Source organism: Berghia stephanieae, chromosome 6, assembly GCF_034508935.2.
Source record: "Berghia stephanieae isolate SIO BIC M18660-M18661 chromosome 6, UCSD_Bste_1.3, whole genome shotgun sequence".
Taxonomy (NCBI): domain Eukaryota; kingdom Metazoa; phylum Mollusca; class Gastropoda; order Nudibranchia; family Aeolidiidae; genus Berghia; species Berghia stephanieae.
The window spans coordinates 43,677,225-43,699,056 of NC_088365.1; the positions used below are offsets into that span (position 1 = coordinate 43,677,225).

Below are 21,832 nucleotides of genomic sequence, written 5' to 3' on the forward strand. Positions count from 1 at the left end.
GATGATAATGATTATAGCGGTTGTGTTAGTGGTGATGGTGATTGTCAAATATATACCTGTGGCTCCATCAATACTGAGAACAGCGTGGGCTCCAGATACAATAGAATATGCCAGAGTAGGTGTGGCCACTATGTCCTGAAAAAAAAATCAAATGAATCATGAAAATAGCAGGTGAATGGCATGGTTGGCTGATTATACATAAAGTCTCAACCTTTATGACGTCACAAGAAATGATGTGCATAGAAAAGTGTTAGAAGACAATAAAGAATAAGATTTTTTGTGACAATGGGAGTTGAACCCAGGACATGAGTGTTACTGCACCTTCTGCCTGGCTATGAGAAGGACGCTCAATCAACGACATCCACTACTCAAAAAAAAAAATTGATATCAAATAAAGTAACTTTCTTGATTCCCTCTCGTGGCTTCTTGAGGTCATGAGTTCAACTTACAAACAGTGGGCAAGTTTATTGGCGAGCATACTGTTGAGCTACAAGGTCTGTTCTCAACACAAATATATGACACAGAGACAATTGATTCATTGATTGAGTTCAAACAGTAAGTGAATCTCAATTCATTAGAGTGGAGCATGCATTTATGTTAATAATAATAAGAAATGAAATGATAAGAATAGCGCCAGAATACAACAGAGAATTTTTTTTTTAATGCAAAGAGGGACAATGTAAGACAGCCAGTAAAAAGAAAAGAGGATGCCTTACAGGCAACTTAGGTATGTTGTTGCTCAGTTGGTAGATAACTTAACTCAGAGGGGGATTGGTATCACTTATGGATTCAGTCAGTTTTTTTTTCCTGATCATTCTATCTGTATAGGAATGATTGGGTAGCTGGATTTATTGGATCAGCAGAGTCTTTAGCGAAAGACTAGTCCAATCTAAAAGATAGCATTAATTGTTATTATCCGTCTTATGTTACAGAAATCTAAATTAACTCTTGCTCCATGGAACTTTGACTGTAAAGGACCTCTTTTTTCCCTAAAAGTGACTTGAAACATAAAAAGAAAATTTGATTCCATATGACCTGCCAGTGTAAGATTTATGTTTGAATACTTATACTTCTTTTTTCATTTGTACTGAAATATAAGGTTGTCTGTCCCATCCAGATATCAGAATTGAAATTAAATGCTTTAAGAATGAGTGAATAAAATAAATAAAATACAATATGAACATTGAGTATTATTTTTCTTATTGTACGCTGCCTTTTGTTGTAATAATACATTCTGCATGTAAAAGTGCGGCCATTAAAAGAAAGAAAGAAGCAATTTATCACACAGATACAATTTTACCACCGCAGCTATCTTGACTTAAAGAGGAATTTATGATCTTCAGTTTTGCAAGCAAGCTCGCTGAGCATCTCCTTGTTGTATAAACCTATCAGGATAAATACAAAACCCAAAGGGGGCACTGACCAAATCACTGCAGGAAGGCAAGTATAGATTTCCATTAGTCGTCTCTTCATCAATGCTGACAGCAGCAGTGGTGACAATACAGGTTGGACTGTTGTCATTCACGTCACCAATATTGACAGTGATGGTGGTGGATGCGACTTTGGCATCAGAGTCCGCCACTTGGACTGTCAGGCTGTAGCTGTTCTTTGTCTCTCTATCCAGAGGACCTTGAACCTGGTAAGAGGAAGTTTTGAGTTTGGATCAAATTGAAAAACTAGGGAGCAGACACTTGTTCAGATCTACTAGTTTGGATCATTAGCTTGTAACTCAAAACAGTAATATATGTTGCTCAGCGGTATGGTCTTTGCTTCATACCCAAAAGGTACTGAGTTTGACCACCCATGCCATTGTATAGCCTTGAATAAGTCACCGCATCCTAGCTCAAGCGGCACGGCATTGCATCTGATGCCTGGGCTATTCCAGTATTCCCTTGTAATAGAGACCCAAAAGACAAATTCCCCTTGTGGATGAAAGAAAGGAATTTTTCAAATATTTCTTTTTCATGTCAGGGGTAAATTATGTACTAAATATTGGAAGTTTAACAAACACATGAAATGGTCCCCAAGTTATTGAGGACATAATATTTAGTTTCTTTTGGCAACTTGTTCATCCTGGCATATAATTGGTTTGAGGCAGGTCACATATGTATTCCACCCTCTCAATATAGCAATTCTGCCCTCTCAATATAGTAATTCTGCCCTCTCAATATAGTAATTCTGCCCTCTCAATATAGTAATTCTGCCCTCTCAATATAGTAATTCTGCCCTCTCAATATAACAATTCTGCCCTCTCCATATAGTAATTCTGCCCTCTCAATATAGTAATTCTGCCCTCTCAACATAGTAATTTTTCCCTCTCAATATAGTAATAAGTATGGTGATTGATGGATATTCAATTTATTATTATTTCATCCCTAGTCCATACCTAATGATAAGCTAACTATTCTAATTGTCTTATACAAGCATTTATGTGACTGTTAGTAAATAAGTAGTTATTTGGAACATTTCTTATTCCATTATTTGCATCAATCTACTTACTTTCAATTCCCCAGTAACCGCATCAAGACTAAATTTAGAACCAACATTGCCAGCAGTGATGGTGAATATCTTCACATTATCACCCGTGTCTGCATCAGTAGCTGTGAGTCTCATGATGGAATATCCAACACTCTCATCCTCTGACACACTCTTGGTGAATGGCCCAGCTGGGGCAAAAACGGGTGGGGTCTCATTTACATCTGTAACAAACACCTGGAAAAGGAGTCAATTCAATTATATGCTTATTTGTTTTTTAGATGTTTTACAGCATTTGCAAAACTTTAAAAGTCATTTAAGCATCATTATAAAAGGAATGTGATAGAGTAATCAAAATATTTAAATCATATTAACCCTCTCCTTACCACCTATTGGAAAATCGTCACATTTGTTACGATGCAACCGTCACTTTTCTCATCCAGATTTAATTGATTTTTGCTATAGCTATAAAAACGTGACATTCTGTAATAGAGCTCATATTGTCGAACAATATTATGTATAGAATGTGCTTGTTGCATTTCTGTTTGAGTAAGAAATGTCTGTTTTTGTGTTAGGTGGGTGTGAAGTTTTGGGGGAAATTCTGAAAATGGCTGGTAAGGAGAGGGTTAAAGCACTAAAAAAGAACAATTAAAAACAAACTTAAGACAAAGAGAGACAAGTTTAACAGAGATCAGAATTAGATTCAAGAGCAAAATACTTTTGCAGTTAGTTTGAAACCATCAAAAAGTTCCATACTGGCACTGCTAGTGTCCCTGCCAAAAGAGATACACTTTGATGGTTTCAAAATAAGCATTGAGTGAAATACTCACAATGACATAAACAATAACGGAGAGACTTGTCAAGCTAAAATAATATCACCTCTTACAAAAAAGATAAATCCGTTTGACTGTTTCACTATTCAGGACTCAGGCAAAAACCTATAGTCCCTTTCTGGAAAAAAAGACACAACGCCGTAGGAAGGGACAAATAACTTAGGGGGATAGAGGAGAGAGCAAGGCTGTGGACTGCAGTGCTACATTGCCCAATTGTTTTTCTGCTGCCTCTGTTTCAGGTTTTTGTCATCTATTCTAAATTTAAACACAAGACATGACAATCCTTACCTTGACAGTGGTGGTATCTGTCTTTACCCCATCTGATGCTGTGACAGTCATGGTAATTTCTGGGGTAGTCTCAAAATCCAGGCTCGCTGATGACTTAGATGTGATGGCTCCAGTGCTTGAATTGATGTCAAAGTCGTTATTGGTATCTCCTTAAGTAACAAATTAAATGCAACAAAATATAAAGGACATGAAAAAATTGACATAGCATTTTAAAAAATGCAAGTAGATAAAGGGAAAAGAATGAGGGATTAAACTACATAACCCTGAGTTTTCAGGTCTTAGAATTTCAATAAGTTAAAAAAATGCTTAAGAGAATTGTAGGTCATTTCAGCACATAGAAAATGTGCCTAACTTTGGATTCTAAGCAAAAGAAAGTCAGTCAAATACCTGTAAATACAAACTCGTAAAAACAGATGATTTACAAGAAAAATATATCATCCCTCATGAGAGAATAAAAAATTGTTAAATAAAAAAGAAATGATAAAAAATCCCAGGAACTATATAGCACTGTCAATTTCTTTTTTCTACCCCCTTAATTTTCCTTCTTCTATTTAAAGTTTCTTAAAAAACTCTGACCATGAATGTTGGTCAAATCCTTCGCCATGATCATAAGAATGTTGCCTAGATTCCGAGGAACTTAGAAATTCATAAACAGGTTCTGATGTCACGATCACCATGTGTCCAGTGAGCAATGGGTTAAATCTTGCCAGAAAAACGAATGTCTAAGCAGGGCTTGAACGTTCCAGCACACTTCGCCCCCTTAATATCGGTAATAATAACAATTCTTAATATGACTCAATCTGAAGATGTTAGAAAACTTCTCTATTAATGTTTATGCTGAATTGAAATGCAAACACCGATTAGGAATATATAGAGATTCTAAGGCGTATGAATTCCTCTTATCTCTTTCCTATGATCAAGATTGACGTGCAAAAAAATATTGACTGAAATGAATAACAAACCAACTTAACTACCTGCAGTAATGGCATACGTCACAGTTCCGACAGTATCAGAATCCGTGCATACCACAGTAACCACAGGTTGACTGACAGTATTCTCAGCCAATTCTTTACTATAGAAAGAGGTACCGCATACTGGTGGAGTGTCATTCTCGTCTGTGACAGCCACTGTTAAAGTATCTGTTTTTGAACGAGGCGATCCGCCTTTATCCTGAAAAAAGACAAATAGTTGGATGAGAATTGGAAATTAAAAACAAAAAAAGAATATATAAATATATATGCAATTATGGCCATCCGCCACGACATCATAAGATATCATTGCCTAGGCATTCCACAAAGGAATATAGATAATTCATCAAACAAGATGTCTGACGTCAACAGGAATCACCCATGTTGTCCAAGTGAGCAAATTGGGGGTTAATAGTCTTGCCCAAGGAAAAACGAAAGTGTCTGAAGCGGGGCTTGAACCCGGGACCTTTCGGGGCACAGTGCAATGCCTAAACCACTCTGCCCCCCATATATATATATAAATGTCTATATATATATAGACACATGGCCCCGGATCTAAAACCATTTTGAGACAATAGATCACATCTATTGCATACAAAACATTCAATTTGATATAAAAGTTGTATTTCCTCATTGAACAGGACATATATCATATCATATTATATAATATCATATCATATCAAAATATCAGGCTTTAAAATAGACCAATCGATCCTTATATTACAAGAAATTGTTGGTTATAGCATTCTATTAACATACTATGTGTCACACAATGCTAGATTGAAAATAAGTATTATCATATATACTTAATCAAATTAAAAATAAGGATTCTCATTTATAATCACTTGATCGCATACATATTTCAGTTCGATAAGTTCTTTTGCAGTAGAATTATTCAACTTATTAATGTCGTTTGAAATTTCAACTTTCAATTTTATACAGTACAAAGTATCTTGATAGACTCCTTTATTGTATAAGCACAGTCACAATGTTAAAATCACACACCCATTCAAACCTTTATCTAAACAGGTCATAACCTGGTATGCTTATATACATGATTATATATGTTATATAAACATATATTGACTATGGACAGTGTCAGTTATCTCTTTGCTTATTGCAGTGATTCAATTTAAACAAATTCATGTGGGTTATACTTAATTTTGAATGAAATTAAGCTTTTATACAAACATCATATGAAAAATAACTTTATCAAGGTTATATAATAAACATTGACCCAAACAAGTCGAAGTGTGAACATTTCATAGATAGATACTATAGTGTGGTATTTACATTATTGTGCTCATACAAATGTTCAAATTTTATTGAATTTTCTTCTTGTATCATAGATAGATTAAATCATATGATGGCTAAGGAGAGGGCTTGGGCATGATTATCCCATTCAACTCTGAGATGGAATCTGCGGACAAGGCAGCAAGAGGGAGTTTGGACAAGAACAGAAAGTCAAGAGCTGGAGGGGGTTAGAAAAACCTGTTATGAAATGAACTGGTAGGCCAGATGGCCGAGAAGATAAGGACCCGGTTAAAGCCCTGCTGACTGCATCTCATTTTTTTAAATTGAGGAAGAAACAGCCCCTATTGCTTTCTTTGCAGAGCTGCATTGCAGCTAATATCTGAGGCTTTTCTCAAGACAGACCCTCGAAAAAATGTCCTTGAAGAATTTGGTTTATTTTCAAATGATAAGACTAATTTGAAGGAATACAGACTCACAATAGCCTGGATGGTCAAACTGTAGGTTTTCACACCCTCATAGTCGAGAGGCTTGATCAGAGTGACATCTCCATTATCTGCATCAATTTGGAAGGTGGTGCCAGTATTACCACCAGTAATTGAGTAGGACACATCGCCTGTGTGGTAAAAATAAATTTTGAAACAAAAAGTTATAATGTGTTTGACATTTCTAATAAAGCAAATGATTTAATATTATCTCTAAAGAAAACGTATCCATAATTCCAAAGTAAGAAATTTCAATGTACATACAATTTGCTCATTAGAAATGAGGTTTCAAAAATTGTATTGAGGAGTCTAGTGACTTAAGGCATATCTATGGAGGTTTTATCAAAGTTCAAACCTTAACATATCTTTAAAATGTCCAAGCTATTTTAAGTCAGAAGTAAAATTGTAATGAGGAGTCTAGTGACTTAAGACATCTCTAAGGAGGTTTTACCAAGGTTCAAATCATAACATATCTCTAACATGTTTGGGTCATTTTAAGTCAGAACTAAAATTGTATTGAGGAGTCTAGTGACTTTAGAAATGTCTATGGAGGTTTTACCAAAATTCAAACCATAACACCTTTCTAACATGTCCGGGTTATTTTAAGTCAGAAACAAAATATAACCCTTAACTCCACCCCCTACCCCTTCCAAAATAAAACAACAAAAAAAACCCCCCAACAAAACAAAAAAAACTAAACAATAAACAATGGTTGGCTTTTTGTAACCAAATCTTTGACAACTGTAACTTCAACGAAAAGCAAAAGATTGGCATGGTTCACTTGACCAAGAAAGGCATGAAATCCCAAACAACATTTCAACACATTTGTGACCCATCGTCCCAAAAAGAGGTAACATGTCAGGGTGATTTTAATGTTGAAAAATAACTCTCTAGTCCACAATTTTGAAAGTTGGATTCAATCTGGATTATTGAAGACAATAGTTGGGGTTTCTTAATGAAACACAAACTAAAATATTAAATTTCTGGTTATATCTACTATAAAATCACTCGTTGGTACCTGGTTGACTCCGACGTAATATTGTTTTGACACAACGCATCACATATCAGCAAGAACTCAAGGACAGTAGACCTACTATGTAACCTGGTCATATTTATTATAAAACCACTTGTTGGTGCCTGGTTGACTATGACCTATAACTATTTAAAGATGATGCATCATATATCAGCAAAAACACAAGGACAGTACACCTACCATTTAACCTGGTCATATCTACTATAAAACAACTTGTTGGTGCCTGGTTGACCACGACCTATTACAGTTTAAAGATGATGCATCACATACAGTGCAACCCCGATGTAACGACATCCGTTATAGCGACATTCCCTGTATAACGACATGGTACTCAGGTCCCATTTTATTTTACTATATATCATTAGTAATAAAAACCCTCTATAGCGACGTACATTGAAGGTGTTTGTCTACCATGAAATTGTTCGTAACTATTACAAGTGGTATCTTCCATTCTATGTATGTTGTCTACTCGTAATAAGTCCAGAGCTAGTTCTTATTGTAGCAAAACCAAAATGGATCAGTGCTTTTTGATCTACTAGATCGTACCGAAGACAAGGTGTGTGAGATCATCTGCTCCATACAAACACAGACAAAGATTGACGACTTCTTTAAAAAAAATTGAAAAAAAAAAAATTGAAAAAAAAATGAAAAAAGACAAACAAAAAATAAAATAAAATAAAAACCAAAAAAAACAACATTTTTAATGTGGCCATGTATGCGTATGATGAATACAATACACGCTGGTCCCAAGCCCGGATAAACTACAGAGGGAAAATGAAAAAGTATACATTCACTACACAAGACTCAAAACACCTCCTGATATACACACATAGGAAACCTCTCTGTAACGACATCCCTCTATAACGACACGTTTTCCCGGTCCCGACGATGTCGTTATATCGAGGTTGCACTGTATCAGCAACAACTCGAGGACAACAGACATGTAAATAACCACGCCTCTCGGACAATCGTCATCATGTAAACAATGGCAGTGATTGGTAGACACAGCAAACTACACAGGTTTTACTATCGATGGTATGTGTTTAAGTAAAATATCGACTGTTCAACTGCTTGATCAATAAAACTAACACAGAAAACTATGTGTAAATTTAAACGCTTATTATCTGATCGAGATAGTTGTGTGATAACTAGTCACCCATTTGGTGGTATAAAGACAATAACAATGATCAGTGATTGGTCGATTTCATTCGGTTTCTGTTTTTAACAAGCAACTATGTTTGTCCGAGCACGTGTGAGGGTGTGTCACACATTCCATGTTTTGATTGGTCAAAAATCTACTGGTTAATATACCTACCATTTAACCCATCGTCAGCATCGGTGGCATCAGCTCTACCAATCGAAGATCCAACACTTTTGCTCTCCTCTATGTTCCATGTTATGGGTAGACTTGTAAATGATGGGTCGTTATCATTGACGTCTATCGAGTAAAAATATTACAGAGACAGAGATAAATAAAGGTTGTTTTATCTCTTTTTTGTTTCACTGACCAGTGTCTAGATATCTAGTTCTGATTTAGAGATGAAAAAGATCATTAAGGTGTCATTAATTGATTGATTTAATGACTTAAAAGCCGTTAGCTTCCAGATCTATGATTTAGAGGATAATATACAATTGCTTTAATTTTGCATTAGGCTTTAAAACAACAAAGATACAAACGCTATCACAAATATAGCACAATATCGCTTAAACAGGCTCAAAGTGCTTTACAAAGGGTCCCTAGCTGACAGCAACACTTCACATGTAGGACGAGACATTACTCTTGTGAGGTGATATCACAATCTTTTTCCAAGACAGGAAAATGCTGTTAATGGCCAGGTATTCATTTTACACCTGAGTACAGTGACTTAATTTTAGTACAGAGCCTTTTTCAAGGACTCAACTATACACCTCTCACAGCCGTTTAAATAGGGCCCAAACTTTCACTTTAGTTACTTCTTCCCTCACTGGCTACCATCGAGTAATGTAAACAATCCACCGTCAGCCACAGTGATAAAAGCTGTCAAGACGACGTGCATTGGCAATAAATTATGTCTGCAGGTAAATCTCATCACTTTGAATTTCTCTCAGGCAGAGAGTACTAGAAATTTCATCAAAATACTCAATTTTCTCAGCCCGTTGTGGACGCAGCATCTTTTTCATAATTTTCAAACATATATAGATACAAAGGCCACTTTTTCCTCTACAAGACGCAATAATTTTTATTTACATCATTAAATGATAAGTTTGTGTTTTGCTCTTTTGAATAATCAGAGTTTTTTATGAAATAAATATTAAAATTATAAGTTTAAGAAATATTTAGAAATTCAAAATATCAAACCAACACTTTTTACCATCAAGTGTGAGTAGATAAAATTATCTTTCATATGATATATACTTTATTATGTAGATTCAGGGATTTAAGAATAGAGGGTGTGGAAAGGAATCTCAATAATTATTTTTGTTACCAACAAAGAGGAGAATATTTCATGATATTTTAGAAACCCAATAATAAAACTAGATAGTGATGATAAGAGACATTTAATTTGATTTCATTGAATTTAAGCGGAAATTTTAGATATTTCTTAAATTTACTTATTTAAGTTCTGTTCAGATTATGGAGAGACACACTGAAGACGGTCATCACACCAGTACAAATGAAATATGTCAAATTTGTTGTGAATGAGTACAGAGCCGTGCTGAGAGGATTAAAAGACTAGACGTTATCAACAGTTGACTATAAATATAAATATGAAATTTTGACATATTTAAATATTTCAATTTGCGAGAAATGTATCTCACTGATACATAATTTAAAGAAATGCGATGCAGGTATTGATACCTTTGGTTCAATGAGAAAACTCTGAACAAGAAACAATACTTAATGAGGTGAATATGATCCTAATCTTTCACCAGTGATGTGCTATATGCAGTCTATATGGCACACAAATTAAAAGAGGTGCAAGTCAAGTACATGAAAAAAAGTAATGGGCATGGATATCTCAAAAATAAGGTTATGAAAATTATAAGAAGTCTTTAAGATTTTCTTAGTGGTTTTGATTGTCTTTATTATTATGATGCCATTTATTATTTAAATGAATGTCCTTATATAACAATTTTTAATGGAATTCTTATAATTCGTTGATTCTGGGATAAATATAAGTGAATCACATTTGACTATGTTTCTGGTTTATTAAAAAAATTCTATTAAGACAATGCTGTGATTGGATTTCAATTTTACTCAAAATCCTTACTTTTACGTACAGGTGAACTGATATCTCAAAAATGCCTCAATCTACTGGTATAAAATTTATATGTCTACACTCTACAGATATTCAACATCATTTCCATTACTTTTGTTTTAAAATCTTAAGTGTTGAACATGTTAAAATATTCTCTTAAAATTTTTAATTCACTTAAATTTATGTATCAATTTCATGGGTTATCCCTCTTGCTTTTTAACACCCATCATAATTATGATTATATAATCAATGAAAACTCTGTTAATAAACTGTTTGGTAGTATAAAAATATTTTTGCTACACTTAGTAACGCAATACTACATTAGTTTGAAATTCAGAAAAAAATCGATCAAAACGGCGAAAAAATTGTCTCCCTCTCTCAGTGTAAAGCTATAACTCATCATCACTAGACTGGCTAGATTTAACTGGCGAACTAAACTGAAAGCAATAAACGCCTGTGATCTCAGAGTGGGACTCTAAACCTTCCAGTCTGAAAGCGAGTGTCATACTACAAGACCACATAGCCATACAATATTGACGGTACATGGTATAAAGAGCCTGAGAAAAGAGACAACTTAGAATGCAATGATAACCCACCTGTAATGATGACTGAGATGGAAGGTGAAAAGGTTCTCTTTCCAGTGGCAGGTTTGTCTACAACATCAACGTTAACTGTGTAAGTTGGTGTGGTCTCTCTGTCAAAGACAGCTCCTGATTTGACTGTGACAACTCCATTGGCGTCCACTTGGAACAGCGTGGTATGGCTTTCTGTTGGGGGTGGGGGAGGGGGTGGAGTTAAATGTGGTGGTCAAAGTATTTTAGTAGAAACCCAATGAGCTAAAAGTGAAAGTTTTTTATGGAATAATAAGTAAACAAAAAATCCCCAATAAAAAGAAATAGGAAAATGAAGAAGAAGATGATGATTATGATGATGATGGTTAAAATGATGATTAAGATGATGATGATGCTGATGATGACAACGACAATGATGATGATTAAGAAGATGATATTGTAATAATACGATTATGTTTTTGTTTTAGGAGCTTTGAACCACTTGAGACACTTCTAAGGTCAATAAAAAGAAACATGATGGCACAGTAAAGATATCACTGAAGATCTAGACTTTATCTAAACTTACAAGGCATTTAAGAAAAAGCAACTTAACAAAAAGCATACAAAAGGGATTGGTTGAAAGCAGGAACAGGATCTCAGGAGCAATCTACCCAAATAGTTATAACAAGATGACTTAGTGGACTATTCAGACCAGTTTTTAAAGTTTGGCATTTTTCTTGCCAAAGTAAAAACTTTGATAATTGTGAGTTAATTGGCAAAACCCGTCGGACGTTACGAGAGCTAGTTTTGAGATACTAGCGAATAAAAGTGAAAAATCGTAATCTGAATGCTTTTCGTTTTTTTCACTCCATTGTATTTATTATCCATCCAACTACATTTTCATGAAAGTATTCTACAATTTAAAGTTTATAAAGGTTTCATTTTAATTTTGTTTCCTGAGCTCCAGCGATGTTGTAAATATGTTTGTCTTGTCTTTTAAGGCGATTTTCTCCATTAAAAAATTTTTCACCCTGTCCTTTCAAATTTGAATAATTTGGGCCCAAATTAAGATAATTACAAAATTCAAACTGCATTTCATTCAGGGATGATTCTTCTATTTAAATGTGTAATAATATGGGATTCAAATTTTGCAACAACCGACGGGTTTAGCCAGATCACCTCTCATTTTTAAAGATTTCATTTGACATACAATATATTCATTTATCGGCATAGTTTTTTAATCCCATAATATAATATAATATAATAAGTTTCAATAGACAAATTTACACTGCACATACTGTGGTTGAAATTTTAAAATCATTCCCAATGCGTATTCTCATTAGTTGTGCTGGGACATTGCTAACTGCGTAATTTCAATTGCAGTAGTTTAAGAAACTCAAATTCACTCTCAATGATGAAGGCATGTTTTGACATTATTTGACATGTTAATCTTATTATTCAATTCCAAGCTTAAGATCTTCCCTCACATAAAAGCCCATTTGAGTCACCAATGGTGCCGTACTCTAAAAATACATGAATTAGAAATGTTGGTAAGAAAACTTGTCCTTCAAATATTGATCAATTAAAATAACCATCATCTTATAAAATACTCTCAGAACTGAGACTTGGCCTAATGTTCCGGTTATCAAGATGGCGGACGTCTTCTTTTCAATACTGTTTTGTTATGGAATTTGATGTATTTTACGTTGCAAAGTTGAGGATCAGGAGATGAGAGTTTGTTTAATATATTCATTTTCGTATTTGTTTTCTATAGTCATATTCTTTTCAACTTTAAAAACGTCCATAAAGTGTATTGATTGATTTTCATTGCATATCTAACGGTTGCGTTTTTTTTTTTTTTTCAATGTCATAATAACATCAAATTAGGTCATCCCAATTTGGGCAAGATGCCGAAAGGACGCAAAAAAAGAAACTCGGATAATTTCAAAAATATCCCTTCCCCCCAATCTACCCCTTCTAAAGAGCTCGACAACCAAGACTTACTTCAAACATTACAAAATACCATAAAAAACGAAATGAAAGACCTCAAAGACCTAATTATCCAACTAAGACAAGAAAACATGGAATTAAAACATGAATTACAACAAAATATAGATGAAATGTGTTTTGAAATGTGGTGCTTGAGAAGGATGCAGAGAATATCGTATACCGCACACAAAACGAACGAAGAAGTGCTAAAACAAACATACCAACAAAGGAAACTAATGCCCTTAATAGTGGATCGACAACTATCCTTTTTCGGACACATAGTAAGGAAAGATAAGAATGAATACCTGGCAAGTTGTGGAAAAATACCTGGTAAACGCGCCCGGGGGAGACAAAGAAAAACACTCATAGACCAACTGAAGGGCTTCACCAACCTAACAATCCAAGAGCTGTTTGAAAAAGCAAGAGACAGGGAGGAATGGAGAGAGATAATTCATGCAGTATCCGAAGCCTGGACCAGGCATGGAACCTAGAAGAAGAAGATAGATGAAATAATGGAAATGAAAATGATCAACATAAATCTAAAAAAACAAGTTGAAATGACCGAAAAACGAAACAACGAATTAGAAACCTATTCGAGGAGAAATTCCCTCCGCATTTTTGGAATCCAAGAAAAAACAAACGAAACCAACGATGACTGCCTCTTACTCGTTCTGGATTTATTCAATAGATTAGAAACTCAAATTGACATCACCGGAATTGACACTTTACACCGTACTGGGAGAACGAAAACAAATCGACCCAGGCCGATAATTATCAAATTTGTCAGGCGATTGGATCGTGATATGGTGCTCAAGGCCAGAAAAAAGTTAAAAGGCTCGGGCATTTCAATATTTGAAGACTTAACGCAGAAGAATTTCAATCTGCTCAAAGCAGCAAAAAATGACGAAAGGATTGACTCGGCATGGTCAATGAACGGACAAGTCATGGCAGTAACCATCTATGGTGTGAGACTGAGGTTGGATCCAGACAGTCCCCTCGATGCCCAAATACAATCAACTGGCGCCGACACGCCCAGCCCTCGAATTCGTACAATTAAACAGACTGAAGACCAAATGTGCATCACGTCGACAACCCCTCTACCATCACAACGCCAGATAGACCATCACCAAACCCAACGCAAAACCTATTACAGTCCCGGGGGAAGAGAATTTCATTCAAGACGCCTTAAATCGACACGACAAAACTCAGACCAATGACTTATCACAGACCTGTCTGGAACACCCGATAGTGACACCACAACAAATGTGCCTTTTCATCTTCCTTTGTCAAATTATGATTTTGTTGTATTATATTCTAATGTCGATAGCTTACTTAACAAACGATCAGAATTAACATGTATGATACAGAAACATAATCCCATGATAATATGTCTTACGGAAATTATGCCAAAAATTGAACTTGAGATTGATTTAGAAATTGAATTTTTTATCGATGGGTATAACTTATTTTTGAATGATTACCCAAGTCGGGGTGTTGCTATCTATGTTTTGGATTGTGTTAATGCCAATATATTCTTTTTTGATCATTTTTTTTTGAAATTAGTGAAAGTGTATGGTGTGATTTTGAATATAATAATTTACACATACTTGTAGGAAATATATATAGGTCTCATAATTCAGACAAATTAACTTTCATTAGGGATATAAAAGAAACCTTACAGTCAGTAGGTAGAATGAAATTTGATTGCGTGATCATTGTCGGAGATTATAATTTTCCTAACATTAAATGGACAGAACCATGTCTAACTTTTCCCGACTATCTATTTGTCGAGGCAATGAGGAATGTTTTCTTTATTCAGCTGGTGACACAGGCTACGAGACACCGACTGAACCAAACTAGTAATATACTCGACTTGGTAATATGTAACGATGATTATTGGATTAATAACATTGACCATTTGCCTTCGGTGGGTAAAAGTGATCATGACTCACTTCTTATATCGTTAAATCTTTCATCCGCCAAACATCCTTCACATGTTTATTTTGATTATTTCAAAGGTAATTACAACTCTTGTAGAGAAGACCTAAATGCCGTGAATTGGGATACTCTTGAAGGCTACGGTGTGAATGAAGCGTGGTTGTTTTTTAAAAACAAACTAAAATGTATAGAATCTAAACACATTCCATTAAGATGTAACAAAAAATTTAGTTCTAATAAACCATTGTGGTTGACAAAAAACGTTAAACGTACAATTAATAAGAAACATAAATTGTATAAGAAATTCAAAAAGTATCCTACAACAGATAATTTTCATAATTATGTCAAGGTTAGAAATAATACCAAATACACGATTCAAAATGCTGTGAAAACGTATGAATGTACATTGGCACACGAATGTAAGAGTAGTCCGAAAGGCTTTTGGAGATACGTAAACAGAAAGTTGAAAAGAAAACCAGGTGTTAGTGTTTTACTGAAAGATGATGGTACCAAGGTTACTTCGGATATAGATATAGCTAATGTTTTAAATAATTATTTTTCATCTGTGTTTGGTCAAGAAGACACTACAAATATACCAACGTTCAATGTTACAAATCAATTAAACGTCCCCGATTTTTATATTACACATGAAGACATACTTGCAAAATTGTTGAATTTAGACGTGACTAAAAGCATGGGACCCGATTCCCTTCATCCCCGTTTACTGAAAGAAGTGGCCTTTGAAATATCACAGCCGCTATCAACAATATATAATAAGTCTCTTGAATCTGGTACCTTACCCATTGAATGGAAACAAGCCAATGTTACTGCCATTCATAAAAAGGGAAGCAAACTAGATGCTGCAAACTATAGACCCATCAGCTTAACATGCATACTCTGTAAGGTTATGGAGTCTATCTTGAAAGACCGAATAATGGACTTTCTTGAAAGTCATACGATGCTAAACGATAACCAGCATGGTTTTAGATCAAAGAGATCATGCATTACTCAACTTTTACAGGTGATGGAGGATTTTACCAAGTTAATTGAACGTGATCAATGCATTGATGTTGTTTATCTTGATTTCCGCAAGGCTTTTGATTCTGTACCTCATGAGAGATTATTCATTAAACTAAAAACATATGGATTTAAAGGGAATATCTTTAACTGGATTAAAGACTTTCTTAATAATCGAATACAAAGGGTCATTGTCAATGGTGTGGGGTCAGATTTTAAGAATGTAATTAGCGGTGTACCCCAAGGAAGCGTATTGGGACCACTTTTATTTCTTTTATATATAAATGATTTACCATGTGGCATAAATTCAGCCTGCAAACTGTTTGCAGACGATACAAAGATCTATAGTACAACTGAACATCATAACATTCTACAAAATGATATATTTTCACTTTTCAAATGGTCTACAACACGGCATTTGGATTTTAATGTTTCGAAATGTAAAGTATTACATATAGGAAAAAATAATCCATGTCATAATTATTTTACCGATACTTCTATGTCAAATCTACTTTCCGTTGTGCCTTATGAAAAGGATGTGGGAGTTACTTTTGATTCACATTTGAATTTTGATTTACATATTGATAATTGTGTAAGCCGTGCAAACAGAATGATGGGAATAATATATAGAACCTTTATAAGTCTTGATAAAACCACATTTTTATATTTGTATAAATCGCTCGTTCGACCAATTCTAGAATACGGAAATTGCATCTGGAGCCCATTATATAAAAGACAATCTATTAGTATTGAAAGTGTACAGAGGAGAGCTACCAAAAAAATTTATACAATACAGTATTTATCTTATAAGGAAAGGTTAGAATTTCTTGACTTACCCAGTTTGAAATATAGAAGAATTCGTGGGGATTTAATTCAGGTTTATAGATTGGTACATGGTCTGGATAGGATAGACTTTTCTGATTTTTTTTTCATATTCTAATATTACTTTTACTAGAGGGGACAAGTTTAAGATTTTTGTCTCTAGATGCAAAACAAACATAAGACAAAACTGGTTCGGTATTCGTATTGTTCAGAAATGGAACAGTTTGAAATTTGAAACAAAGAATGCAAAATCTATGGATTATTTCAAGGTGTTAGTAGACAGGGAATTATATGATGGGAGATTTATATATGACGAATAATACTTGTTTGCTCTGCTGTTGACATGGCTTTCAATCTTGTATGTATATATTATGCATTATTATATTATTATGGTTATCTTCTATACGCGTGTGTATGTGTGTGTGTGTGTGTGTGTGTGTGTGTGTGTGTGTGTGTGTGTGTGGTTGTGTGTGCGCTTTGCATGTCACGGTTAAAGATATATGTTTGTACACCACATGAGTACATTTAAGTTGAAATACTATCTTTACCACGTGTATCGTTATTGTAATATTTAATCAATAGATTTATGGCATTACTAATTAATATTAAGGGCATTCAAAGGATCTTATCCTATTTTGCCCTATACCACATGTTATGTTTTTTTAATATCCCAGGTTAGAGACAAGATGAGGGTCATTTCAACTGATCAATATTTGAAGGACGAGTTTTCTGGCCAAAATTTTAAATACTTGATTTTTCAGAGTAAAGAGGTATGGTATAGTGATGAGTGTCAAGTCCAGACTGAACCTAGAGCCTGCTGTCTGTGGGGATTGGTGCAGTTTAAATGCCATCCATTACTATTATTATTTGTTTACCAACAAATGGGCACAAAGGGGAAAATGCTTAAGATGTAAGTCTAAAGAAGGAGATGGGACTAATAAATGAATCAACTCCCAGAGTGTATAGGTGAGAACATTGTTGATGTTACTGGGATTGTTATCAACAACAGAACAAAACATAGTCACAACCTTTGTTCCAGCTACTGCATTCCTTCTCTTACCAGGCTTCCAGCACTGTGTCAACATCACCACAAGTTGACAATGTGCCCGTCACTAATTCCCCTCCCCCTTGAGATGTAAGACTAAAGAAAAAGACCAAACTACTAAACAAATCAACTCACTGAGTGTATAGGTGAGTCCATTGTTGATGTTACTGGGATCGTTATCACCATCAGAACAAACCATAGACACAACCGTTGTTCCAGCTACAGCATTCTCAGCTATGGAAGCGCTGTAAGGATTAGAGCTGCAAGTAGGGTCATTATCATTGACGTCGTTAATAGTAACTGGAAAGGAAGAAAAATGTAGCAATAGAATTATATTCATTCGTCTTTGGAGAAAACAAGTGACTCATTCAAACAAAGTATTACTGTTGATGTGTATAACTAAAAGAGAGAGACATGTAACCCATTGCATCAAGGAGGCCGCATGGCTCAGTGGTACAGTCTTTGCTTCGTACCAGACAGGTACTGAGTTCAATCACCCGCCACTGTGCTGTGTGGCCTTGAGCAAGTCACCTTACTCTTAACTGCACTGCGGCTGACGCTTGGGTTATTCCAGTCTTCCCTTGGAATAGACCCTAGGGACAAATTTTCCCTATGGGATGAATAAAGGGAATTTTATTTATTATTTATTTAATGTGGTGAATGTGTATAACTTAAAGAGAGAGACAAGTAACCCATTGTATTAATATGGTTGATGTGTATAACTAAGAGAGAGAGAGAGAGAGAGAGAGAGAGAGAGAGAGAGAGAGACAGACAGAGAGAGAGAGAGAGAGAGAGAGAGAGAGAGAGAGACAGAGAGAGAGAGAGAGAGACAGAGAGAGAGAGAGAGATATTTGTAACCCATTGTGTCAAATTGGTTGATGTGTATAACTAAGAGAGAGAGAGACTTGATGTTTGTTGATATTATTAGGATATTTCTAAACTGTGATTTTTATCATATATGTCTAATATGGTTTCCCTCAAAGGGAAATGCAAAATCTTCCTTTATCATTTTAATTGGGACAATCTGTGTGTTAGAGGATAACTAAAACAAAAAGCAAAGAAACACTGAAAACAATGGACATAAATAAAAAAATAAACGAAAACGAAAACGAAGAAGAAGAAGAAGAAGAAGAAGAAGAAGAAGAAGAAGAAGAAGAAGAAGAAGAAGAAGAAGAAGAAGAAGAAGAAGAACAAGAAGAAGAAGAAGAAGAAGATTAAAAGAAGAAGAAATAAAAAATTAAATAAATTAAGAAAAAAATGAATAGATATGTAAATTGATTAATGAATAAACAGATAAATGAATAAATAAATAAATGAATAAATGAATAAATAAACAAATAAATAAATAAATAAATAGATATAAATAAATAAATAAATAAATCCAACTTACAAGTAACGACAAGTGTTCCAGCCTTTGGTGGCGACCCTTTATCTGTGGCATGTACGTTAATTGTGTAAGACTGGGTTGTCTCCCTGTCCAACACACCACTGACATTGACATGTCCAGTTGTTGGGTCAATAGAAAATGGACCTGCACCAATGATAATAATGCAGACAAAAATAACAATCATGAAGATGGCAAAAAGTGATAATATAGATGATGATTAAAATTGGTAATATTGATGATGACAAAAATGGTAATATTGATGATGATAACGATGGTGACATTGATGATGTCGAAAACGGTATTATTGAAAATAGTAACAGTGATAAAGACAATAATGGTAATATTGATGAGAGTAACAATGGTAACATTGATTATGACAAAACAGTAATAATGATGATGATCTGGTAATACATCGGAATGAAGGAAATTAAGTTTAAAATCAAAATCAGTTTTAAATTCTTTTTTTTATTTCTCCTTAATTTAAGAAACAAAACTCATTCTTCTCAATTCCTTTGACTCAAGGTTTATAGGTTAAAAATAAAACTATATTTTAAATCATCTGGTTCACCCTGACATAATACTGTTTTGAGATGATTGGTCATATATTAAAATAAATCAATTTCTTTGTATGTCAAAGATGGTAGCTGGAGCAATAGTTAGGGTTGCGGAATATAAATTCAAAACAAATGTACTCGCAATAGCATTATATAGGACATATAGTCATGGAACACAACAGAGAGTGGTGAGATAAAACTGGATACATTCTCATGTATATCAAAGATGGTAACTGGAGCATTATTTAGGGTTGCAGGATATTATTTCAAAACAAATGTACTCACAATAGCATTATATAGGACGTATAGTCATGGAACACGACAAGAGTGGTGAGATAAAACTGGATACATTTCTCTGTATAACCAAGATGGTAGCTGGAGCAATATTTTTAGGATAATAATATAGGACATATAGAGGGGTGCCTGCGCAAAGGCCGTAACGTCAAAAATTTCAATTTTTCGTTTTTTACATAAATCAACTTGGTTTGGAGTAAGGTTTATTTCTACAAAAAAAATATGCAAAAATATTAATTAATTAATTTTTATTAATTAAAACCCGAACACCGTCACGTTTTTAGACAAATAATGTGACTGCCCAAAAGCCGTAGCTTGAAATACGGCTATAAGATTCTTTAAACAGTGCCTATCAGCCACTGCCCAAAAGCTTTAACAGTAACTACCGTTTTACCGCCTGACGAAAAGGTGGAAATGCAAAGGTAAAGTTGACTGCCCAAAAACCGTATCTAGCAATAAGGCGTTTGGGCAGGCATAAAATTATGCCACCGTGGTTACAATGGCGAGCTCAATGGCCTTGACTGACTTTACGGTCTTAGAGCAGTGAAAAATATGGGTTGGAAATGAGAGTTAGATCAAATGGAAGACCGTAATGTGACATTGTATGAGATTCTACAATGACTTTGATGCAACATTGTGTTATAATCTTGTAAAATTCGACTTTTAACGTTCAAGATTGATGGTGAAAGACAATTGGGTAACACTTAATCCAAGTCTTGAAATTCCCTACCTGCCAGTATCAATTACAGGATAAGACATCACAATTTAAGGGATGGGTCAAGCTCTGGATTATGAGACGGTTTTTTTTCCTTTGGCCACCAATGAACTTGATAAGTCTAACTATTACTTGATTGAATCTGCGTTTTGATGATTAAGAAAAGCAATTCTGATCATTGCTTTGAAATGTAATTTTCACCTCGTATGCATAGATCTCATCATAGGGAAAGAGAGAGAGAGAGAGAGAGAGAGAGAGAGAGAGAGAGAGAGAGAGAGAGAGGAGGCAGAGAGAGAGAGTTAGAAAGGAGAAAAAGAGAGAGAGAGAGAAGAGAAAGAGTGAGAGAGATTTAGTGAGAGAGGAGAACGCGAGAGTGAGAGATAAAGAGTTAGTGAGAGAGAAGAGAGAAAGAGAGAGAGAGAGAGAGAGAGAGAGAGAGAGAGAGAGAGAGAGAGAGAGAGTTGGTTGAGAGAGGAGGAAGGGAGAGAGATATATGGTTAGCGAGGGGAGAGAGAGTTAGTAAGAGAGCAGCAAGAGAGAGAGAGAGTGAGAGAGAGTGTGAGAGAGAGAGAGAGAGAGAGAGAGAGAGAGAGAGAGAGAGAGAGAGAGAGAGAGAGGAGTAGTGGTAGCGTATGGCTGCAACTCCAAATTCATTTCATCAACCCATCTTGGGAAGTCTTCCTCCGCCCTAAGAACTTTTTCATAGCCACCTACAGTTCTCGTTACTGGACAGTGGAGGACGCTGTGATTGCTGGTCTCTGGAGCTGCCCGGCACTTTCACAGGCATCACTGTTGCCACTTTTCCATCTGCACATATTTGATGCAGTTCTGCCATGTCCTGTTAAGGCGATTTGAGGAAACCCAGTATTTCCTGGCATTTTGGAATGCAGACATTCTTTTGGTGGGATCTTTCATGATGTATCCTCCTTTTGGTGTTTCCCTGTTCCA

General features: G+C 35.0%; 1 protein-coding gene across 1 annotated transcript in view; it reads right to left on the reverse strand.

The window, feature by feature from the left end:
* The window catches only part of LOC144975078 (protocadherin Fat 4-like), a 181,129-nt gene that overhangs the window by 48,205 nt on the left and 111,092 nt on the right, over window positions 1-21,832 (reverse strand). Inside the window, exons 44-53 of the mRNA XM_078918777.1 lie at window positions 19,325-19,465; window positions 18,070-18,234; window positions 11,169-11,339; window positions 8,649-8,771; window positions 6,295-6,431; window positions 4,571-4,766; window positions 3,597-3,745; window positions 2,500-2,712; window positions 1,424-1,636; window positions 57-135 (exon numbers count right to left, since the gene is read on the reverse strand). Of these exons, the coding sequence (XP_078774903.1) occupies window positions 57-135; window positions 1,424-1,636; window positions 2,500-2,712; window positions 3,597-3,745; window positions 4,571-4,766; window positions 6,295-6,431; window positions 8,649-8,771; window positions 11,169-11,339; window positions 18,070-18,234; window positions 19,325-19,465 (1,587 nt within the window). The remainder of the gene's footprint in view (window positions 1-56; window positions 136-1,423; window positions 1,637-2,499; window positions 2,713-3,596; window positions 3,746-4,570; window positions 4,767-6,294; window positions 6,432-8,648; window positions 8,772-11,168; window positions 11,340-18,069; window positions 18,235-19,324; window positions 19,466-21,832) is intronic.